The sequence below is a fragment of the Lagopus leucura genome, unplaced genomic scaffold (assembly GCF_019238085.1).
Source record: "Lagopus leucura isolate 7727_CA_CO unplaced genomic scaffold, USGS_WTPT01 Super-Scaffold_100159, whole genome shotgun sequence".
Lineage (NCBI taxonomy): Eukaryota > Metazoa > Chordata > Aves > Galliformes > Phasianidae > Lagopus > Lagopus leucura.
In genome coordinates this window covers 258,496-275,524 of record NW_024962335.1, presented here as the reverse complement: position 1 = coordinate 275,524, position 17,029 = coordinate 258,496, and the positions used below count along the sequence as shown (strand labels likewise).

The 17,029-nt window shown below is 38.7% G+C and overlaps 1 protein-coding gene across 7 annotated transcripts in view; it reads left to right on the top strand.

Moving 5' to 3' along the window:
* The window catches only part of OSBPL8 (oxysterol binding protein like 8), an 81,043-nt gene that overhangs the window by 44,979 nt on the left and 19,035 nt on the right, over positions 1-17,029 (top strand). For 6 of the 7 annotated variants that reach the window (XM_042889853.1, XM_042889851.1, XM_042889855.1 and 3 more), the window contains 4 exons: positions 8,045-8,115; positions 11,590-11,670; positions 12,554-12,655; positions 13,824-14,027. In XM_042889853.1, the coding sequence (XP_042745787.1) occupies positions 8,045-8,115; positions 11,590-11,670; positions 12,554-12,655; positions 13,824-14,027 (458 nt within the window). Of the gene's footprint in view, positions 1-1,595; positions 1,671-2,144; positions 2,388-8,044; positions 8,116-11,589; positions 11,671-12,553; positions 12,656-13,823; positions 14,028-17,029 lie in introns of those variants that run through there. The other variant, XM_042889854.1, reaches the window with a different exon arrangement.

Below are 17,029 nucleotides of genomic sequence, written 5' to 3'. Positions count from 1 at the left end.
GCTGATTCCCAAGAATGATAATAAACTTTCATTTACAGTCACGCTACAGAGAAGAATGCTCATTTTTAATCAAAAGTTATAGATTTCTTTTGGTCTAACAGCCTTTTGTTATGTGTCAGTTATCTGCTTCTGCTTTAAAATAATTGGCCATACATGTATTAGAAGCCATAAGAAATCACAAGCTGTTCCAGAGGTGGAATTTTTATAGCCAAAGCCTGATATGAAGTGTCCTACTGCTGCATGAGGAAGTGAGATATGAGGATGAACTGGCGAGAGGGAGATGACCTACTTTTTCCCCTCTCCATTGTAGTGGTGAGATGGTCACCTTTTGACAAAAGGCTCAGAGCCTGCTGCTCCTGTGCTGCTGTTGGATTAAAGGAAGGGGTGCTCAGTTGCAGCCTCCTTGGCTGGGAGGAAACTTCAGAGAGGAGAGATGCAGCTGTAACATTATCACAATTGGAAGGCTAGCCAAAGATTTTAGTTTTCCTTCTAAATGGAGGAAAAGGTGTACGGAGAAAGGTTTTAAACTGTACTCTGATACAGCTTGGCAACATGAAACAGTGCCAAGGGACTGAGACAATGTGGCTGGAAATGAGGGATAAACCTTCAAGATTTTATTGTTTCCGCCTGGATATCTAGCCATTTCTCAGTAAAATGAACATAATGCCTAATTTCTCTGTTCATCATGCCCATAAGTTTTTCACTTCCCATACAAAATAAGTGAAGGTTACATATCATGTTTTGTTTTTCTTACATTGCTTGAAATATATTGGAACATTTTTCTGGTAAGAGGCGTAAGGAAATTCTAGCAGTTCATAGCATCCTGGAAGCTGCTGTGCTTCATAATCAAAAAGTTAATTTTCAGAGATTTCTGTATATATTTTAGTATATTCATATGTACAAATACACAAACATTCTGCACAATTTAAACCTGTCATGCAATTAAAGAATGTTTCTGTCTACTGTATTATCTTTAAGCCAGTGCAAACAGAAATTGCTTATCTGCAAATACTACATTTCTTTACACAAACAGCTGGATTACACAGGATTATTTAAGAATTAGTGAAATTCACATTACTGATTTGATTTAGGTATGCGTTTCACTTTGTGAGAAGAGAAGACCTCCTGTACCAAGTAAGGGAGCACACGAGACTTTATTTCAAGGCTATTTTTAGCGTTTTATTTTTCTCCTTTCCAACTAAGAAAGCAGGTTTCAAAATGTAGTTTGTCAGAAGTATGGTGTGAGTCTGTCAGATCCAGGTGATGGAAGAATGGAATTAGTGGAAGCATGTGGAGCAGGGCAGAGAAACAGCCAGTGAAAAGTGGGGTGCATGAAGGAGATTAGGGAGAGCTTATCTAGCTTCATTCTGCTACCAGCAGTGAACAGTTTGGATCATCTGATTCGTAGTCTTGAAGCATAATTTACTGGAATTATTTTTGTGTTTAAAATTTAGGATGATTAGTTTAAGTGTTGTATTCATTGCACAAAATACTTGGGCCAATGAAAATAATTGTGGAACTTATTTTGTGCAGCTCTTCCAGGAGTCAGACATTGCATAAATAAATGTGACAGTGTGTTAGAGAAGAATATGCTATCACCTCACCTTTTAAATAAAAGTAAGAGATGAAGATGTAGAAGCCGTAATAATCAGCTGATGAAAATTAGCTAGGTAAGTGCCTGAACAGGGGAGTTCAGCATGGCTGCATAAAGCAAACATTGGCTTCCTTGTTAGGTTCCCACTGTGTACTGAAATATCAAATAGGGAAGCCACATTAGCTCCTAAGTGCAATTTCAGTTTGGGACTTGGAAGACAAACATGAAGAAGATTTGATTTAATGAATCCTTAAAACCTAAGTAGTGGTTGTTTTAGTGCTCTTAGAAAGCAGAGATGAATAGGACCAAAGCTGAGATGTAAAAAAAAAATGTATATGTGGAGAAGAAAAGCTGAAATGCAGCTGTTCACCTTTAAATGTGGAGAAGAAAAGCTGAAACGCAGCTGTTCACCTTTAAATGTTCTAATGGATTTGATGAGAACAGTATAATATTGCTTGGCTTGCTGCTGATTTGGCAGCCTCTGTCTCTTCACTGCATTTTTCATGTATGCCCTTCGTTTGTTTTTTTCCTTTTGTATCTTACTCATCAGAATATGAGGTAGAAGGCTGTTACTGCAACACTCTTGTTCCAGCCAGCTAATGCTAACCAGCTTTCACAGAGAACATAATCCTTGTACAAACATCTTAACTCATGAAGGAAGAGGGTGCACTGCGACGTAGGTTTTCCTCATGTGCTGGGATTTCATCTGTGTTTTCTTCAAGAGCTGATGGCCGAAAACTTGTCCGGAATGCTTCCTTTGGAGGATATAATGAACTCTCACCTGCTTCACCAGGTTTGTTGTTCTTAAAATGTACAGAAGATAATATAATTTCCAATACAGATTTTTCATCTTGAATGAAAGTAGTCTACTGAGATATTGGTAGAAACTGTTAACAGAAATCAGAAAGAATATTGTTTGCGTGCATTGAAGTGACAGCTCTTTGTAGCAGCAAGAGCTGTTGTACATAGGCAAGCAAGGTAATTTATCCTACAGCAGATAATTGTTTAAAAGTAGTTTGTTTACTTGATACATCATGGAGTATTTTGGTTTGGTTGGTTGTACAGTGATTTATAAATCCCTTTCTTGTAGTATACGTAGTGACAAGATAGAGTGAGTTAAGTCTAAAACATAGCCTCACTGAAGGCTGTACTGCAAGACTTCTTTTAAGAAATTTAGCATCCGAAAGGGCTTGAATCTCTTTTTCCTCGGATTTGTTGTCTCCTAAAATCAGTAATGGGATACTGAAGTGAATTTCTAGAGGTTCGTTGTCTGTCATGTGTCCTGCTGATGTAGGTACTTGAATTTCAGTAGTTTACTTCATGAAACTTTGATCCTTGGAAATACAAGGTCACCTATTTCTGAAAAGCAATGCTGCGAAAATTGCACATTCTTACTGGAATTATTCTGCACGTGTGATTTGTCTTGAGCCTGTGCAAATGCACAGTTTGTTGTGGGGCTGGAATGTTGGGAGAAAAAAAAGCACTTTTCTCTTCTTACTGTGTGCCTTCTAAAGAACAACTCACTCAGCTGTTAAGCTCTGCCTCTGAAGCAATGAAAAAGAGTCAGGGTGCAGTGCATGCGGGAGGCTGTGGGCTGCTAATTTCTCAGCTCTCCGCACCACTGTCTCACAATGGCTTGCAGAATTGCTGGAGCGGCATGCTCAGCTGCTGGCAGCTGGGTGCTTCCTCAGAACACCATGTTCTGGTAGCCCTCCTGTTTTACCATAGAAAATGTCCTTTCTGTCTGCATCAGGAAGTGGCCAGTCTTCTACCGGGAGCCTTGTTAAAGCTGCTCAGGAAATGAAGATATCAAACCTGGAAAGCATGGAGTTGGCAGATAGGCAGAACTTCCCTATCTTCAAAATGAATTAGATAAAATGGAATAGTATTCTTACAAGTGTTTGTCAATAAGCTGCTGAAAATCACTCAGTCAGAAACGCTGTTGTCTCTGATGTTTGAATCTGAAACGACTCTTGCCTTTTTTTTCTGCCTTGTTTGTTAATGCTGGTACTTCTGTCTCCCACAGATTATAATTCACTTCGTCCTTTAGAAGCATATCCATTTTCAGCTCAGGAACTTTTTTTCAGAACTGTACATTCATGCCAGTAATCAAATCAGTCTGTTTCTTGCTTTTCATTTGCAAGTCAGTAATATTGTTACTTGGCTTGCTGTTCGTGATCTTTTTATGCATTCTGTTACTTCTTTTCACTTGTTCTTTGGCTGTTGGGAACAAAAATAAGCAACAAACAAACAACTCTTCAGTCACTAGTTATTTTTTTCTTAGGTTTTTAATAAAACAGTATTAAAAAGTAACATTTATTTTTTTTCTTTCTCACTAAAGTATCCTAATTGTAGATGATAATTGTTGAGAGACACAATACCAGTACTTGAAATGCAGATGTTGCATGGTTGTTCTGCTTTTTCTTTCTTTTGGTTGAGGGACAGACTGTAGGTATGACTTCAAACAGCCAATACATGCTGTGCTTCAAAACTGAAGTATCTTAAACACGTTGGTTTTAATTGTACCCTACTAAAGGCTTCATATTAAAGATTCTTGAACACTAATCTCGCATCATTCCTACTCATTATTTTTTGTCAAGGGTGATATTTTGGGAGATTTTTTTTTCTTTTAGTGTTGACAATGTGCTGTAGCTCCATCTCTGAAGAGTTACAGAATCATAGAATGGTTCAGATAAGCAGGAACCTTAAAGATCACCTAGTTCCAGCCTCCCTGCCAATTACTGATCAGTTTTGTTGTGAGGACAGCTTACATGTATGAATTTCTGGTTGTTCAAACTGTGTGCAGTTGTCAGCCTCCTCTCAGGTCTTTCTGAAAGTTCAGTGTGAGTTTTCATTTGGACTTGCCATGTGCCCTCAATAGGAATGTAGTCCTGCAAAGTTTCCCTTGGAGTCTAAGATCAGATCATGAACCGTAGCTTGCTTGGTTTTGGATCAACTTTCAGAGTACGGGGCTGTGATGTTAACAAAACAAAGCTTGCAGTGAGAGAAATTTGTTAAGATGGTGTTGCTCTGGATACAGTTTCTACTATCGAAAACTGCTTTAGAGGCTACAGCAGAGAAACTTAAGATTAAAAGAAATACAACTGCAGGTGCCTTGAAGAATATTGGGTGCTCAGTCTGCAGCTCTGAAGGCTGATTCAGACTGCATTTGCTTGCAGTTTTACCTGAAGATTGCTCTAATGGGTTTAAGTAGAAATCCGTAGAGAATCTTTAACTGCTATCAGGAGGGGGGGAGACTGCATCTTATTTCTGATTCTATGCATATGATTGTTTTGGTGGTGTTGACCAAATATTTCCATGGCAGAGTGTATATTGTCCTCAGTTAGGACTCATACATAGCTTTTGGTGATGTTTCAGTACAAATCTGACGCTAATTAGTCTCATGCTAATGGCAGAAGAATCAGGACTACTTGGGGCCTGAAACGCCTCTCCAGTCTGAGGCAGCTGGGCTTGTTCAGTCTGGAGAGGGCAAGGCTCTGGGGAGACCTTATTGCAGCCTTTCAGGACCTACATTAAAAAAGGGCCTACGGGAAAGCTGAGCTGGAACATTTGCAAGGTCATGTGGGAACGGGACAAGAGGTAATGGTTTTAAAACTAAAAGAGGGCAGATTGGGATTAGATATAGGAAAGAAATTCTTGGCTGTTAGGGTGGCACAGGCAGCCTGGAGAAACTGTGGATGTCCTATCCCTGGAGGCATTCAAGGCCAAGTGGGATGGGGCCCTGGGCAGGCTGATCCACTGGCTGGCAATGCTGCCCATGGCAAGGGCGTGGAACTGGATGGCCTTTAAGTTTCCTTCCAAGTCAAACCATTCCATGATGGTGACTGTACATGCGTTCCCTCATCTTAATGAAGATGCACTGAGGAAGGCTGCGTCTGGCTTAGCACCTGAATAATGCTGTTTATTTTTTTTTTTAAGTCATTCATGTTGTCTTACGGCAGAAGGGCCTTCCGTCTAGTCTGTGTTGGCTCATTCCTTCCACTGAGAGGGGAGCAACAAGGATAGCACAGGATGTGGATCCAACTGCTTGGCTTTTTGTCATAAACTAAGACAATGTACTGCAAAGTGACCTAGAGCCTGCAGTGCTGTGATTTCAGCAGCTGGATTCACTAGCAAGCCCTCCAGCCATCATTTTGCTGTTTATGTGACCAAGAGAGGGAGTGCAGTGACATATTGTAAAGCAGCAAACGTGTGCATCTCTCAGGCAGGAGGCTCTGGGAGCGAGAAGGTGCAATTAAGAGAGACAGCTTTGGTCTTTGTCTGACACTCTGACTATAGAGCACTCCTTGCTTTATTAGTGCTTGGTGATACCAATGCAAAACTTGTATATGAAAATAAAAATGTGCATGTTAGATAAGGATGTGCAAAGTCCTCAAAGTCCTTAAAGCTGTTGTACTGCAGAAAGTGAGCTGCTCTTCTGTAATCCCAACCCTGATGCAGCACTTCCGTGGTAATTCCCATCACTTTTGTGTCTGTGTTTAAACAGATAAATGAAACACGGAAAGTGATTAAAATATCCCTGCATTACCTTTTCAACAGAACTTAGTTCCTAACTGGTGATTGCTTTTGGCTGTGGGATGAGGAGAAGACATTGTTATTGTGATTGTAGTGCATGTTTGACTGTCTAAGACTGGTATCAAGTATAATAACTTCTCACTGAACTTAAGTCTGTCCTCTAAGACTTGAGGTCACCTTTGTTTTCTTCCAGCACTGTGGCTTCCAACTTCTGGATCCTGATGAATCTGTTTGTGGTGATTTTTTTATTACTATTTTTATTACTATTCTTTTTTTTTGCCGCATTGCCTAGAACTGCAAATCTTCTGCATGTCTAGGTGCTTCTTCTCTGAGATCAAACAGCCTGCTGGATTATGCCTTTTTTTTTTTCTTTCTTTTTTTTTTTTTTTAACTGAACAAATCCCTCACAGATGTGTTAGGAGAATTTCATAAGGAAGGGTTTAATGAACTGTCTGCAGAAAGGCTTCTGTAAAGATGTGTGAAGTTTTATTTGGGTTGACACAAAATGAATTGTATTGCAGTGCATTTTTTCTTTTAATCTGATCTTCAGACTGAATCTCTACAAAAGGTAATAAAGTAAAAACAAGAATAAAAAAATAGGGCTACTGAAGCAAAGCAGGAATCTTGGATTCCTCGCAGAGCCTGAAGATTGCCCTAATGTCTCTAATAACTCAGAGCAACTTGTGATAGATGAATCAGTGCTGTGTTAAACTTCTGGGTTTAGTGTGAACTGTGGAAAGGTGAAGATACTATTCATAAAAAGAAAAAATAAAGTCCCGCATTAAACAAAAAACACAGCTGCAGAGACTTGATGAAAGTTCTCTTAAACCTTGCAAAGTACCCATTTCTGTGGCAGAACACTGGGCTGAATTGTAGCAGGGGCTCAAAGTAGCATCTGTCCATCCGTCTGCCTCATCTGCCGTTTGTGCGTGGGTCTGGTGCCCTCTGGTGGGCCGGGCGGCAAGGCAATGTCATAGAACCATAGAATCCCCAAGGTCGGAAGAGACCTCCAGGATCATCCAGTCCAATCATCTACCCACCACCAATATTTGGCCACTAAACCGTGTCCCTCAGTACAGCATATGAACGTTTCCTGAACTCGCTTTTTGCCGTTGCTTTTTGCTGTTTTCTTTTTTCCTGATATTCACTTATGCCCTTATGTCTGAAGGGCATGTCAGCGGTGACATTATAATAAAATGCGTTGAGGTATTTGTTTTATTCCCATTTATAAGTGCCTATGCTAGAGCCAACTTCTTCAAAGAAAGCAAATCACTGAGATGTTGGCTCACTTTGCTCTTTGGATACTGTGAAAGTGTGGGGTTCACATTATGCATCATTCACAGAAGATAAATATAGAATTTTGGTGACTTAATATAAAGCCAAGTAGTTACATCTGTGCAATGTGAAGTCCAAAGTATAAATTCAAGGCAAATGTGGACCATCTTTTCATGTACTTGTGACAGATTGGCTGGCAATCTTAAGCCATGTTATCTATTTGCTTTCAATTGTATGGATTTTAACCATTATTTCTGGCTAAAGAAATGAGCAAACCAATCCCAGCTTTCCTTAGTGTTCTGCTGTGTTCATACCTGCATATGCAGACAGCGGAGGCTGAGGACATAAAAGGATGACAATTTGCTGATCATGTTTTCAGTTGGTTAGATCTCTGAATTGGGTGCAGCACCATCCAAATACAGTGGACTGTTCTCACTTCTTAGCAGGTATTAAATCAGACTGTGCTGTGATAACTGATTTTCAACTTACATGAAGAACTAATATATATGAGCTGTTTGAAAATCTGGTTTGCTTGCACTTTTCAATGGTAAATACTATTTGCAAGTTTATTTCAAAGGCTAGCTTGTGTTAAAGCTAGTGCATTCAAATAATGTGCAACAATGCTGTCTTTTCTTTAAGGTTTTGACAAAGGGAAGGATGATGCCTCACAAAGCAAAGAGGATACAGCACATTCTATGTCCAAAAGCAAGGTAAGGAAAGCTGCCTCTGCCTGGCTTAAAAATGTCAGCATGCAAAGGAGTTGAGTGCCTGCTTTAACAAATGTATTAGACTTTCACTCAAATTCATAATCGTATTATACTGATGGTAGAACCCTTTTTGTCTCTGAGAAAAAGGTTCACTGAGATGCAGTGAAAATTGAGAACACACCAAATTGGGAGACAGCAGTCACCAAAAATATAGCATATTGAGAGGGCTGAAGTTTAAAGAGGAAGAAAACTTGAACTGCTTCAGCAATCAAAAAAAGACTGTTGTTGTGTAGTGATCCCATTTTTTCTTCTTTGCAGAGTTTTGTTTTGTTCTAATCAAGTTTATCTACATGAACACTTTGCAATAGCATCAGCATTCAGAATAAAGTGTTCTTTTCTGCTGGTCCTGACGTAGAATGAACCATTTGTGTAAAAAGTCATAGTAATGCAGAGAAAAATCTTCCTTATTTATTTATTCCTTTCTTAAATCCTTTTAAATCTGTGCATAACAGTTAGAGAAGCTTTACATTTTAAGACATCGTATGGGCTGCTCCAATACTACTTTCTTTAAAAATTGTATTATTATAACTCTTAGAGTGCCTGGCTTGTCAAAGCACTACATTTTCATCTAGTGGTCTATATATATTTAGAATGTGGAATTCCAGAAAAATATTTTTAATTGAGTGTCTTACAAAACAGATGTCTTTTTCTCATCAAAAAGAAGAGACAGATGCCATTTTGTGGAGGAAAAAGTTTTGTATGGTTTGGTTGCTGAATTGAGTATCTATGTTAAATTGGTTTTCTTATGTAAGCATCACCACTGGCTAGATTTCAGATCTTTAAATGATCCCATTACATGGCTGTGTGGGGAGGGCAGCGGCCAGGAGCGCAGTGCTACCACAAACGGACAGGGTGAGCAGAATGAGGCTGGTAGTGTAGGCCAGGCTCAGCTGACAGCACCAATCTGTGGGGACAAGGTAGATCCAAAGCCAAGCTGGGGGCTGAAGTGGGTCGGCTGCTGGGTCTGTTAGCTGCACAACTAGGCACAGCTTAAGCTGGTTTGGGCTGGGACCAGGGGCTGGGAAGCAAGCTCCTGTACGTCCATCTCCTGGGTGAGGTGGGGAAGAGGACTGCCTCCCACTGAGCTCCCACACAGCTCTCCTCTCAGCATTCTGATCCAAGGTTCCCCGAGCTGCCCCAGGCACAGGCAACCTCAGCCAGAGGAGAGGGGGAGTGCCCTCCAGGCCTTCATAGAAGTTTTTCTGCAGTGTTTCCTATGTCTAAGTCTTCAAGAGAAACATCAAACAGGTGCTGAACAAAATCAAGCTGATGTAAAGATTATGGTAACATCCCCTACTTAAATGGTGTGTTCAGAATTGCATTCTGGAAGAGCAGGACTGTGATTGGTACAGTTCCATGATGTCACAGCTGAGCAACCCTTGGAGTCACTGTCATCCACCTAATCTGAAGTCACAGAAGTGTGTCTGTAGGCTTTAACGTATCCTGATCAAACAGATCAAGGAAGCATACTTAATCATCTGGCTTATGTCTGGTCAAAGTATTTTTTATTGGTCCAGAAACCTCTAAATCTTTTTCTGTCTTGGAAATAAGTCAGCATGGTCTGTTTTAACCCAGATGAATTTCAGACTCTATTAATAATTTATCTTTGACTAACCAATTTGTTTTTTCTCTTCCTTCTATTTTTTTTTTTTTCTTGGAGGGGTTCTTTTTATTTCCAGAATCATAATTCTTTTGATGCTTTACTGTTCCTTTTGTGATTTTCTGCTATTCAAGAGGAGACAGATACTCCTACTTCTCTTAATATATATAGTTGTTTATCCTTATTTTTGCAATGGAGCTTGTTAAGACCAGTAGTTCCTTTGTACCCCACCAATAAGCTTCAGGCTAGTAGAAGATGGTTACTGGCTGTCCCAGCTATGGAGGTGAAGTAGCACTCTTTGTTTCTAACTAAAGAGGTTTTTTCTTGTAGATTTTGATCCCACATGCAAATGAGAAGATCATTAAAAGCATCCTCTTCACTGATCTGTCCATAATCTGTTGGATAGGCAAATACAGACTTTCACTCAGTGTCATGTTAGTGAACTTTATAACTGAGAAAATGAGTCTTTGTAACCTGGGATATTTACTGGTTTGGGCTTTATATGTGTGGACTTTAGATTGCATTAGCTTTCTGCTAGTGAGCAACTGGAATATTTATGAATGTTTCACTTGCGTTACCCCATTATACCTTGCATAATGACTTCATTAGCTCTTATGTGACAGTGATAAGCATTTTTCCTTTCTCTTGTTATTATGTTTAAAGTACCATCTTTAACTTCTAGGCTGGAATTAAATTTCAAGGTGCATGCTTATCTTATATTTTCAGTGTTAAGGACATAGCTTTAATATAAAATGAAGAGATTACCTTCCTTCTTGCAAGATGTACATGGAAGCTAAGGAACATTTACTTACTGCTGAAATAATTTTGATTTAAAATTACTTTTTGCCAGTTGTTGCACGTGTGTTTTTGACAATCCAGTTTATATTTCCTTGCACAAAGTAATACAACTATGTAATTTATCTGATATTTTTGTACAGTGGGGTGCCCATACAGTGTTCTCTTGAGTTGGAATAGAAATGGTGTGTGATAACTCAGTGTGCTCTTCTTGTGTTACAAAAACAGCCCTGTAACCCAGGGTGAATCTTTGGTGGCTCTAGTTCCCCTACAATTAGTAGGCAATAGATGCCAAGAAGTAAACTTTGAACCTCACAGGAGGTGGGGGGGAGTGACAGAAATCACGTGGTGCTGAGGCAGCATATTGTCCTGCCATGAATGAGGACTTGGGTTTTATAAACAAACCTGAGTTGCCTTCTGCCTATTGCCATGGTGAGCTTCTCTGAGATTATTTGCAGAGTAACGAGAGCGTGGCATTAGGGAGGAAGCAGGAGAACAAGAGCCAGCAGTGGTCAGTAGTACTCTGGTAACTTGCAGAGCATTGAATTCTAGGTTGAAGAGGCTCTGTTTTCCTTCATGGGTCATGGGGTAAGTGCCTCTATAGCAATCTGTTTGGAGGAACTGTGAAGTTAGGAAGACGTTGAGATTCACATGTCAGACACAGGAATGACTTCTGAGTTTAAATACCAGGGTTCTCCTGAAACCTTCTTTCTCTGCTGAAGTAATGCATACCTAGTCAAGACTGTGACATGTGAAGCAACAGGATACATGGCCTAAATATTTACTGTATTTACTTCAACTTCTGGAGGAATCTCAGATTTGTTGCCCACAAAAACTTTATGAAGAAAAGACTCTGTAGGTGATGAATGTTATTGTTACAAGCCTTGTTTTACTAATTGGGATAAACAGCAGAAAAAAGGAATGGGGAGTTTGGAAACATAGCTGTACACTTCAAACACTGAAATAGTAATATGGCCTCATATCTATTATCATGTGTTTATTCTATGTTTTGTTAATTTCAGTCTGAATCCAAGCTTTTCAATGGCTCTGAGAAAGACATCTCATTATCTTCAAGCAAACTTACCAAAAAGGAATCTCTCAAGGTGAATTACTGTCTAAAATTTCTCATGGACTATAAACATGCACAAAGTTTTATCACATTCTTCTGATGAGAAGAGAAATGCCAATCAGTGAGGAGACTTCTGTGGAATATCCGTGTTGTGTGAGAATTAATGTTGCTGGTTCTCTTGGGTTTTCAAGTCTTACTGTGCTGTTACGAAGTATGGGCTTTCATAATGTAGTCTTTGAGAATACATAAGATTATAGGATAGCTGAGAAGCTTATAGGATAATTCAACTTTGCAAGGACCTCAGAACATACACGTGTGATGAAAAGACAAAGTGAAATAACAAAGCTATGGTTTGCATGCTTTACCAGTGTTACTTACTGATTTTTTACCTCTCTGTTGTAACAAGACTAAACTTCCTCTGTTTGTTAAATACCATGTCAGGGGAAACAAAACATTATTTGCCAGTAAAAGAAAAATATATATTACGTTGAATTTTTGCTGTGAGGGAAAGTGAGAGATGGATGAAAATTGATCACATAAAGTGCCAATAAAAATCTGAATCTAGCCCTAAATTTGTTTTTGTACCATACGTTTGTAAAGGAAGAGTATTTTTGTTTGTTTTGGTTCATTCCATCCCATCTCACTCCATGATTCTAAGAGGAGTTTCACAGTTCTCAGTATCATAAACAAATTGTAGAAGAGTGTGAAGTTTTTATCTTGGTAGCAGCTTTTGAAACAGTATGGAATGGTTGTTTAGATTTTGGATTCAAATACTGTTTTAAAACTGCTTATCTCCATCTTTCTTGCAAATTCAATTTAGCAGTTTTTACCTCAGTTTGTACTAGTAGGTGGCTTTTTGTGCTGTGATTACTTGCTTTTGCCTGTGGCATTATAAATATTTTTATTATTATTTACAGGTTCAAAAGAAAAATTACAGAGAAGAAAAGAAGAGAGCTACAAAAGAATTGCTCAGCACAATCACAGATCCATCAGTTATTGTTATGGCTGACTGGCTGAAGGTCAGAATCTAAATGTGAAATCTAAGTTGAAGATACAGCAGCTGCCCACTGATTTCTGACCAGAATAGAAAAGGCTCAGCAACTGAAGTTGCTGTTAATGTTTTTCTACAAACAGCAGACACTAATAGTGACTTTGCTCGCTTCCTAGGGGAATAATGGAGGAACCTTGCTCCCACTTACTGCACTCACCCTAGTCATGTGTGTCTTGTATGTGCAGCTTGTTAGCTTCACATGAGCTGGCTTTATTATTCCGATCTTGTCCTTTTTATTTTGCACTTTGAATTGAAGCTCTGTTGTGTTTGTTACTAACTGTGAAAGTAGTTTGGTCATATTAGGTATATATTTATCTATGTTTCTTTCTGGCAATTTTCCTTTCCTCTCCTAACAGTCCACTAATACTTGTAGGGAAAGTAAGAAATGAATTTATTAAAGATGGCAGTCAGCATCATAATGCCTAGTAACGTACTACTTGGAAATCCTGCTTTTATATTTAGCTGCAAACAATAGCTTATCTAGGAGAAGTTTCTCAGTGTTTTGCAAAATCAATGTAAACAGGTTGAAACGTTGCTTACAAGTTGTTTTGGCATTTAGTCCCACAGACAAAAGAACCTAAATCCAGAGTTGATTAAATGACGCAAGTAGTTTAATCAGACGTGCGGAATTCAGGGACGTGAAGGGGTCTTATATAGCACGTGTGGGTTGAAATTAACAGCTCCTTGTGAGAGGTTTTATCTAAGAAATTTAGATCTAATTTAAATAATTTATTTTGTGAACATATCCTATTTTTCTTATCAGATGTCTGTCCTGTTTTCAGAGCTGTGTTTCCAAAGATTATCCTCCCTACATACTAGAGATAATGTGTGTTTCAAATAAAGCAACTCATGAAGTCAGTTTCAGATGACTATCCACATTTCACAGATCTTGATGTGTAAAATAAGTACTTCTGTAAAATAAGTACTTGTCAAGACAGAGTAAAAGGATGAGCACTTAAATTATGCCTTTTTACTACATTTGATAAACATGGATGAACTTGAATAGACTTTTTGTTTTATTGGAATTTAAAAAAAATACACTAATAAACATTTCTAATTTTGATTTCTGTTTTGTTGAAGGAGATGGTTTTTGTACTGAGTTCACTGGAATGTAACTGTAACTGTTTGTCTTCTAGATTCGGGGTACCTTGAAAAGCTGGACCAAACTGTGGTGTGTCCTGAAACCAGGAGTGTTGCTTGTTTACAAAACACCCAAGAATGGACAGTGGGTGGGAACAGTGCTCCTGAATGCTTGTGAACTCATTGAGAGACCTTCTAAAAAAGATGGCTTTTGTTTCAAACTTTTTCACCCTTTGGAGCAGTCCATATGGGCCATAAAGGTTAGTGGTAGCACGTGTGGTTCTTAAGGATGACCAGTAGTAGCTAACTATGAGTTAAGACAGCTGTAACAGAAAGTTAAACGGTCTGTTATAACTTTCAATGGTTTGTTTATTCTGAATGTAAAATTTGAGCACGTAGTTTTCTTCACTGCAAAAAAAATATTTGCTTTTTTTCTGCTGTATATACTAAAATAACTTACAGTGTGCAGAAGTGTGCCACAAAGAGGATAATGCCATCATGGTAGTTATGTAAGTGGAAGGAATGAGTATATAATGTTGTATTCTACATCAGTCTAATCTAGGAAATTAAGGAGGAAATTGACTGAAAAAGATGAAAGTATTCAGATGCATTATGAAGATTTCTTGGCTTCCAGCTCTATATTCATGTAATATCAGCCTGGTTCAATTTGCTTGTGATAGTAGAAATTCAACTAGCTTCCTTATACAATAATAGCATATATTGCTAATTGTACTCTTTGGATTTGGCTGAAATTTTACAAAGGTAAATGTTTCTCTTCAGTTCTGATGACTACTTGCTTTGTCAAACGTGGCACAATATTGTTGGTGTTAATAATCATGGTGTGTTCTGCAGAGCAAAGGCTTATTTCAGGTTTCTGTAGTTTTTATTTTAACGTTCACTATTGCTCATTGTTTACTAAACTAACTGCTGTAGTCCTTGTTCTGTGTTTACACATGGAGAGCAGGCGTGGAAGCACAGCACAAGTGATCATGTTTACCTCCTGAATTACTTTAGATGAAATCGCGATACAGTGTCAGAATCCTTGTCATTAATTAATTGTGTTCTCTGCACCATCTCAGTACAAGTACTAATTGTGAGATTGTATTGTATGAGACGTTAATACCAGTGTGGTGCTGTCACATCTGGAGAATATGCTGCAGTGTTTCTTGTTTCTTCCTCATCTCAGAGTGGGAAGTAAGTCAGCTAGTATGATCCTTGATATTTGTGCTGTTCTTGCTGAAGAACTGTCATTATCGGTATTATCTGAATCTACCAAACTTAGATCAAATCATTTGTCGTACCTTTTGAATGATTTTATTTCAGTATTGATATTTATTTCGGTATTAGGAGGACTTTTCCCTAATTAATTGTGGTCTCACATTAGCAGAACACAAAAGTCATATTCTTTTTCAAAAACAACAGAGTTTGGTGTTAATGTGATTGAATTACTTACGAACTTGTATGTGTACATTGCAAAGTGGTGGCCTGTCTGCAGAAGATCACAAATCAATCTTATATTTCTTTATTGTTTGGCAATGAGAAATGGATTTGTTTGTTTTTTTAACTAGATATTTAGAATTTAGAGGACATGCCCCTCCAGATTTTTACTTTTTTAAGGTAGGTCATATTTTGAACCTGAACAAGTTGATATTGTCCATTTTAAATGTGCTGAGAGCTGGAGTGGCGTTTGTTCATTTTGGTATGGCTATTTGCAATTGAGAATTACTGGACTTAATTAGATGAGAGGCCTTGAAGTTTGAAACTATTTTCTGCCTTGTGTTCCTAGTCAATTATAACTTTCTAGTAATAAATTTATTACTGTAAGGTAAATTTTCATGAACATAAATGGCAATTGACTGAATTGCAGAGTAGATAATCCAGAACAAGGTTGAAGTCTAAGACAAAATGAGTTGTGTTTGCCGTCAGTGTAGGAAGATGACATTGCAAGAAATATTTACACAGAGATAAGTACTGCAGGACATTTTCTTGCTTAAGCACACCTTCTGTAGGGTGTCCTTCTGGCAGCTTGTAAATTCTCATCGACAGTAGTTTGCAGTCAGTCACTGTGCTCCCTTAAGCCTATTGTTGCGGTCTGTGATGTTTCTTCTGCACTTTAAGGTACTTGATGCACTGAACCTTCTTTCTTCCTCAGGTGCCCAATCCTAATGCCATTTCAGTTGTTTAAAATGTTAACTGGAGAAGTTAGCACAAACGACTTCTCATGAACAGATTTAGATTTTAGTGTGACTGCCTGATTTTGTTGTTTTCTATGAATATTTGTGGCACTTGAGTTTAGTTGGCATGAATATTCTGTTGAAAGTAAACTTCAAAGTTTTTTAATCTAGTGGAATTTTTAATTTGCCCATTACCTCATGTTCCAGTAGTTGTGCAATCAGTTTAAATGCAGTTATCTAACAAGTGAAAACTAACTAACATCTGTCTTGGACACTAATACTCTGAAAATTGATTTTGAAGTCACAATGGCTGATAACAATGAAAATGTCAAGTGCTTTTGAAACAATAGCCAATTAAAAATGCACAAGCAAATATTTCAAAATTAATCAACCTACTTAAATGGTCAGTCAAATAATTAACTCTGTGTTAGTCAGTACATTGTGCAGCTGCCCATGGGAGTATAGCTTTCTCATACGCACTAAAATGCAAACCATCATTTCTTTATTACATCTGTTTGGTACAAAGTGATACATCCTGTACGCCCACAGCATAACCTTAAAGTTCTCAAGGGAGGAGTGCTGCCCTTTGTATCCTGTAATCGGGCAATTTTGAGGACTTGGGATAGTGGAGGCACTTGCTCGGTACACATGTGCCCATGGAGCCACAGCGCAGTACCATCCCCCTTGTGCAGTGCCCAGTGATCTCTCCCAGCCCTTCTCTCCCCAGGGGTGCAGTGAACTCTCCCTTGCATCCCCCAGTGTGCCAGACCCTTAGTGACCCACCCTCAAAACCAGGAGCGCTCTGCATAATGTCTCCCACAGGTCTTGTTAGCTCCAATCCTCACGTGTCACCTCGCCAAACACCTTGCATAGATGAGCCTCTCCAGTCACTGGAGGAGGCTGTAACATAGAATCTTAATTTTAACACACAAGTGGCTTCTACTCTGTATGTATTCAGAAGTTTCTGAACATTGTTTACCAGCACCAGCTCGTGTGTACGGGTATCTAAGCACCACCAAGACTCCTTGTTACCTGCCTCTCACACTCAGAAATGTTCTGGCTGTTTCATATGCTTGCTTCTAAAATAT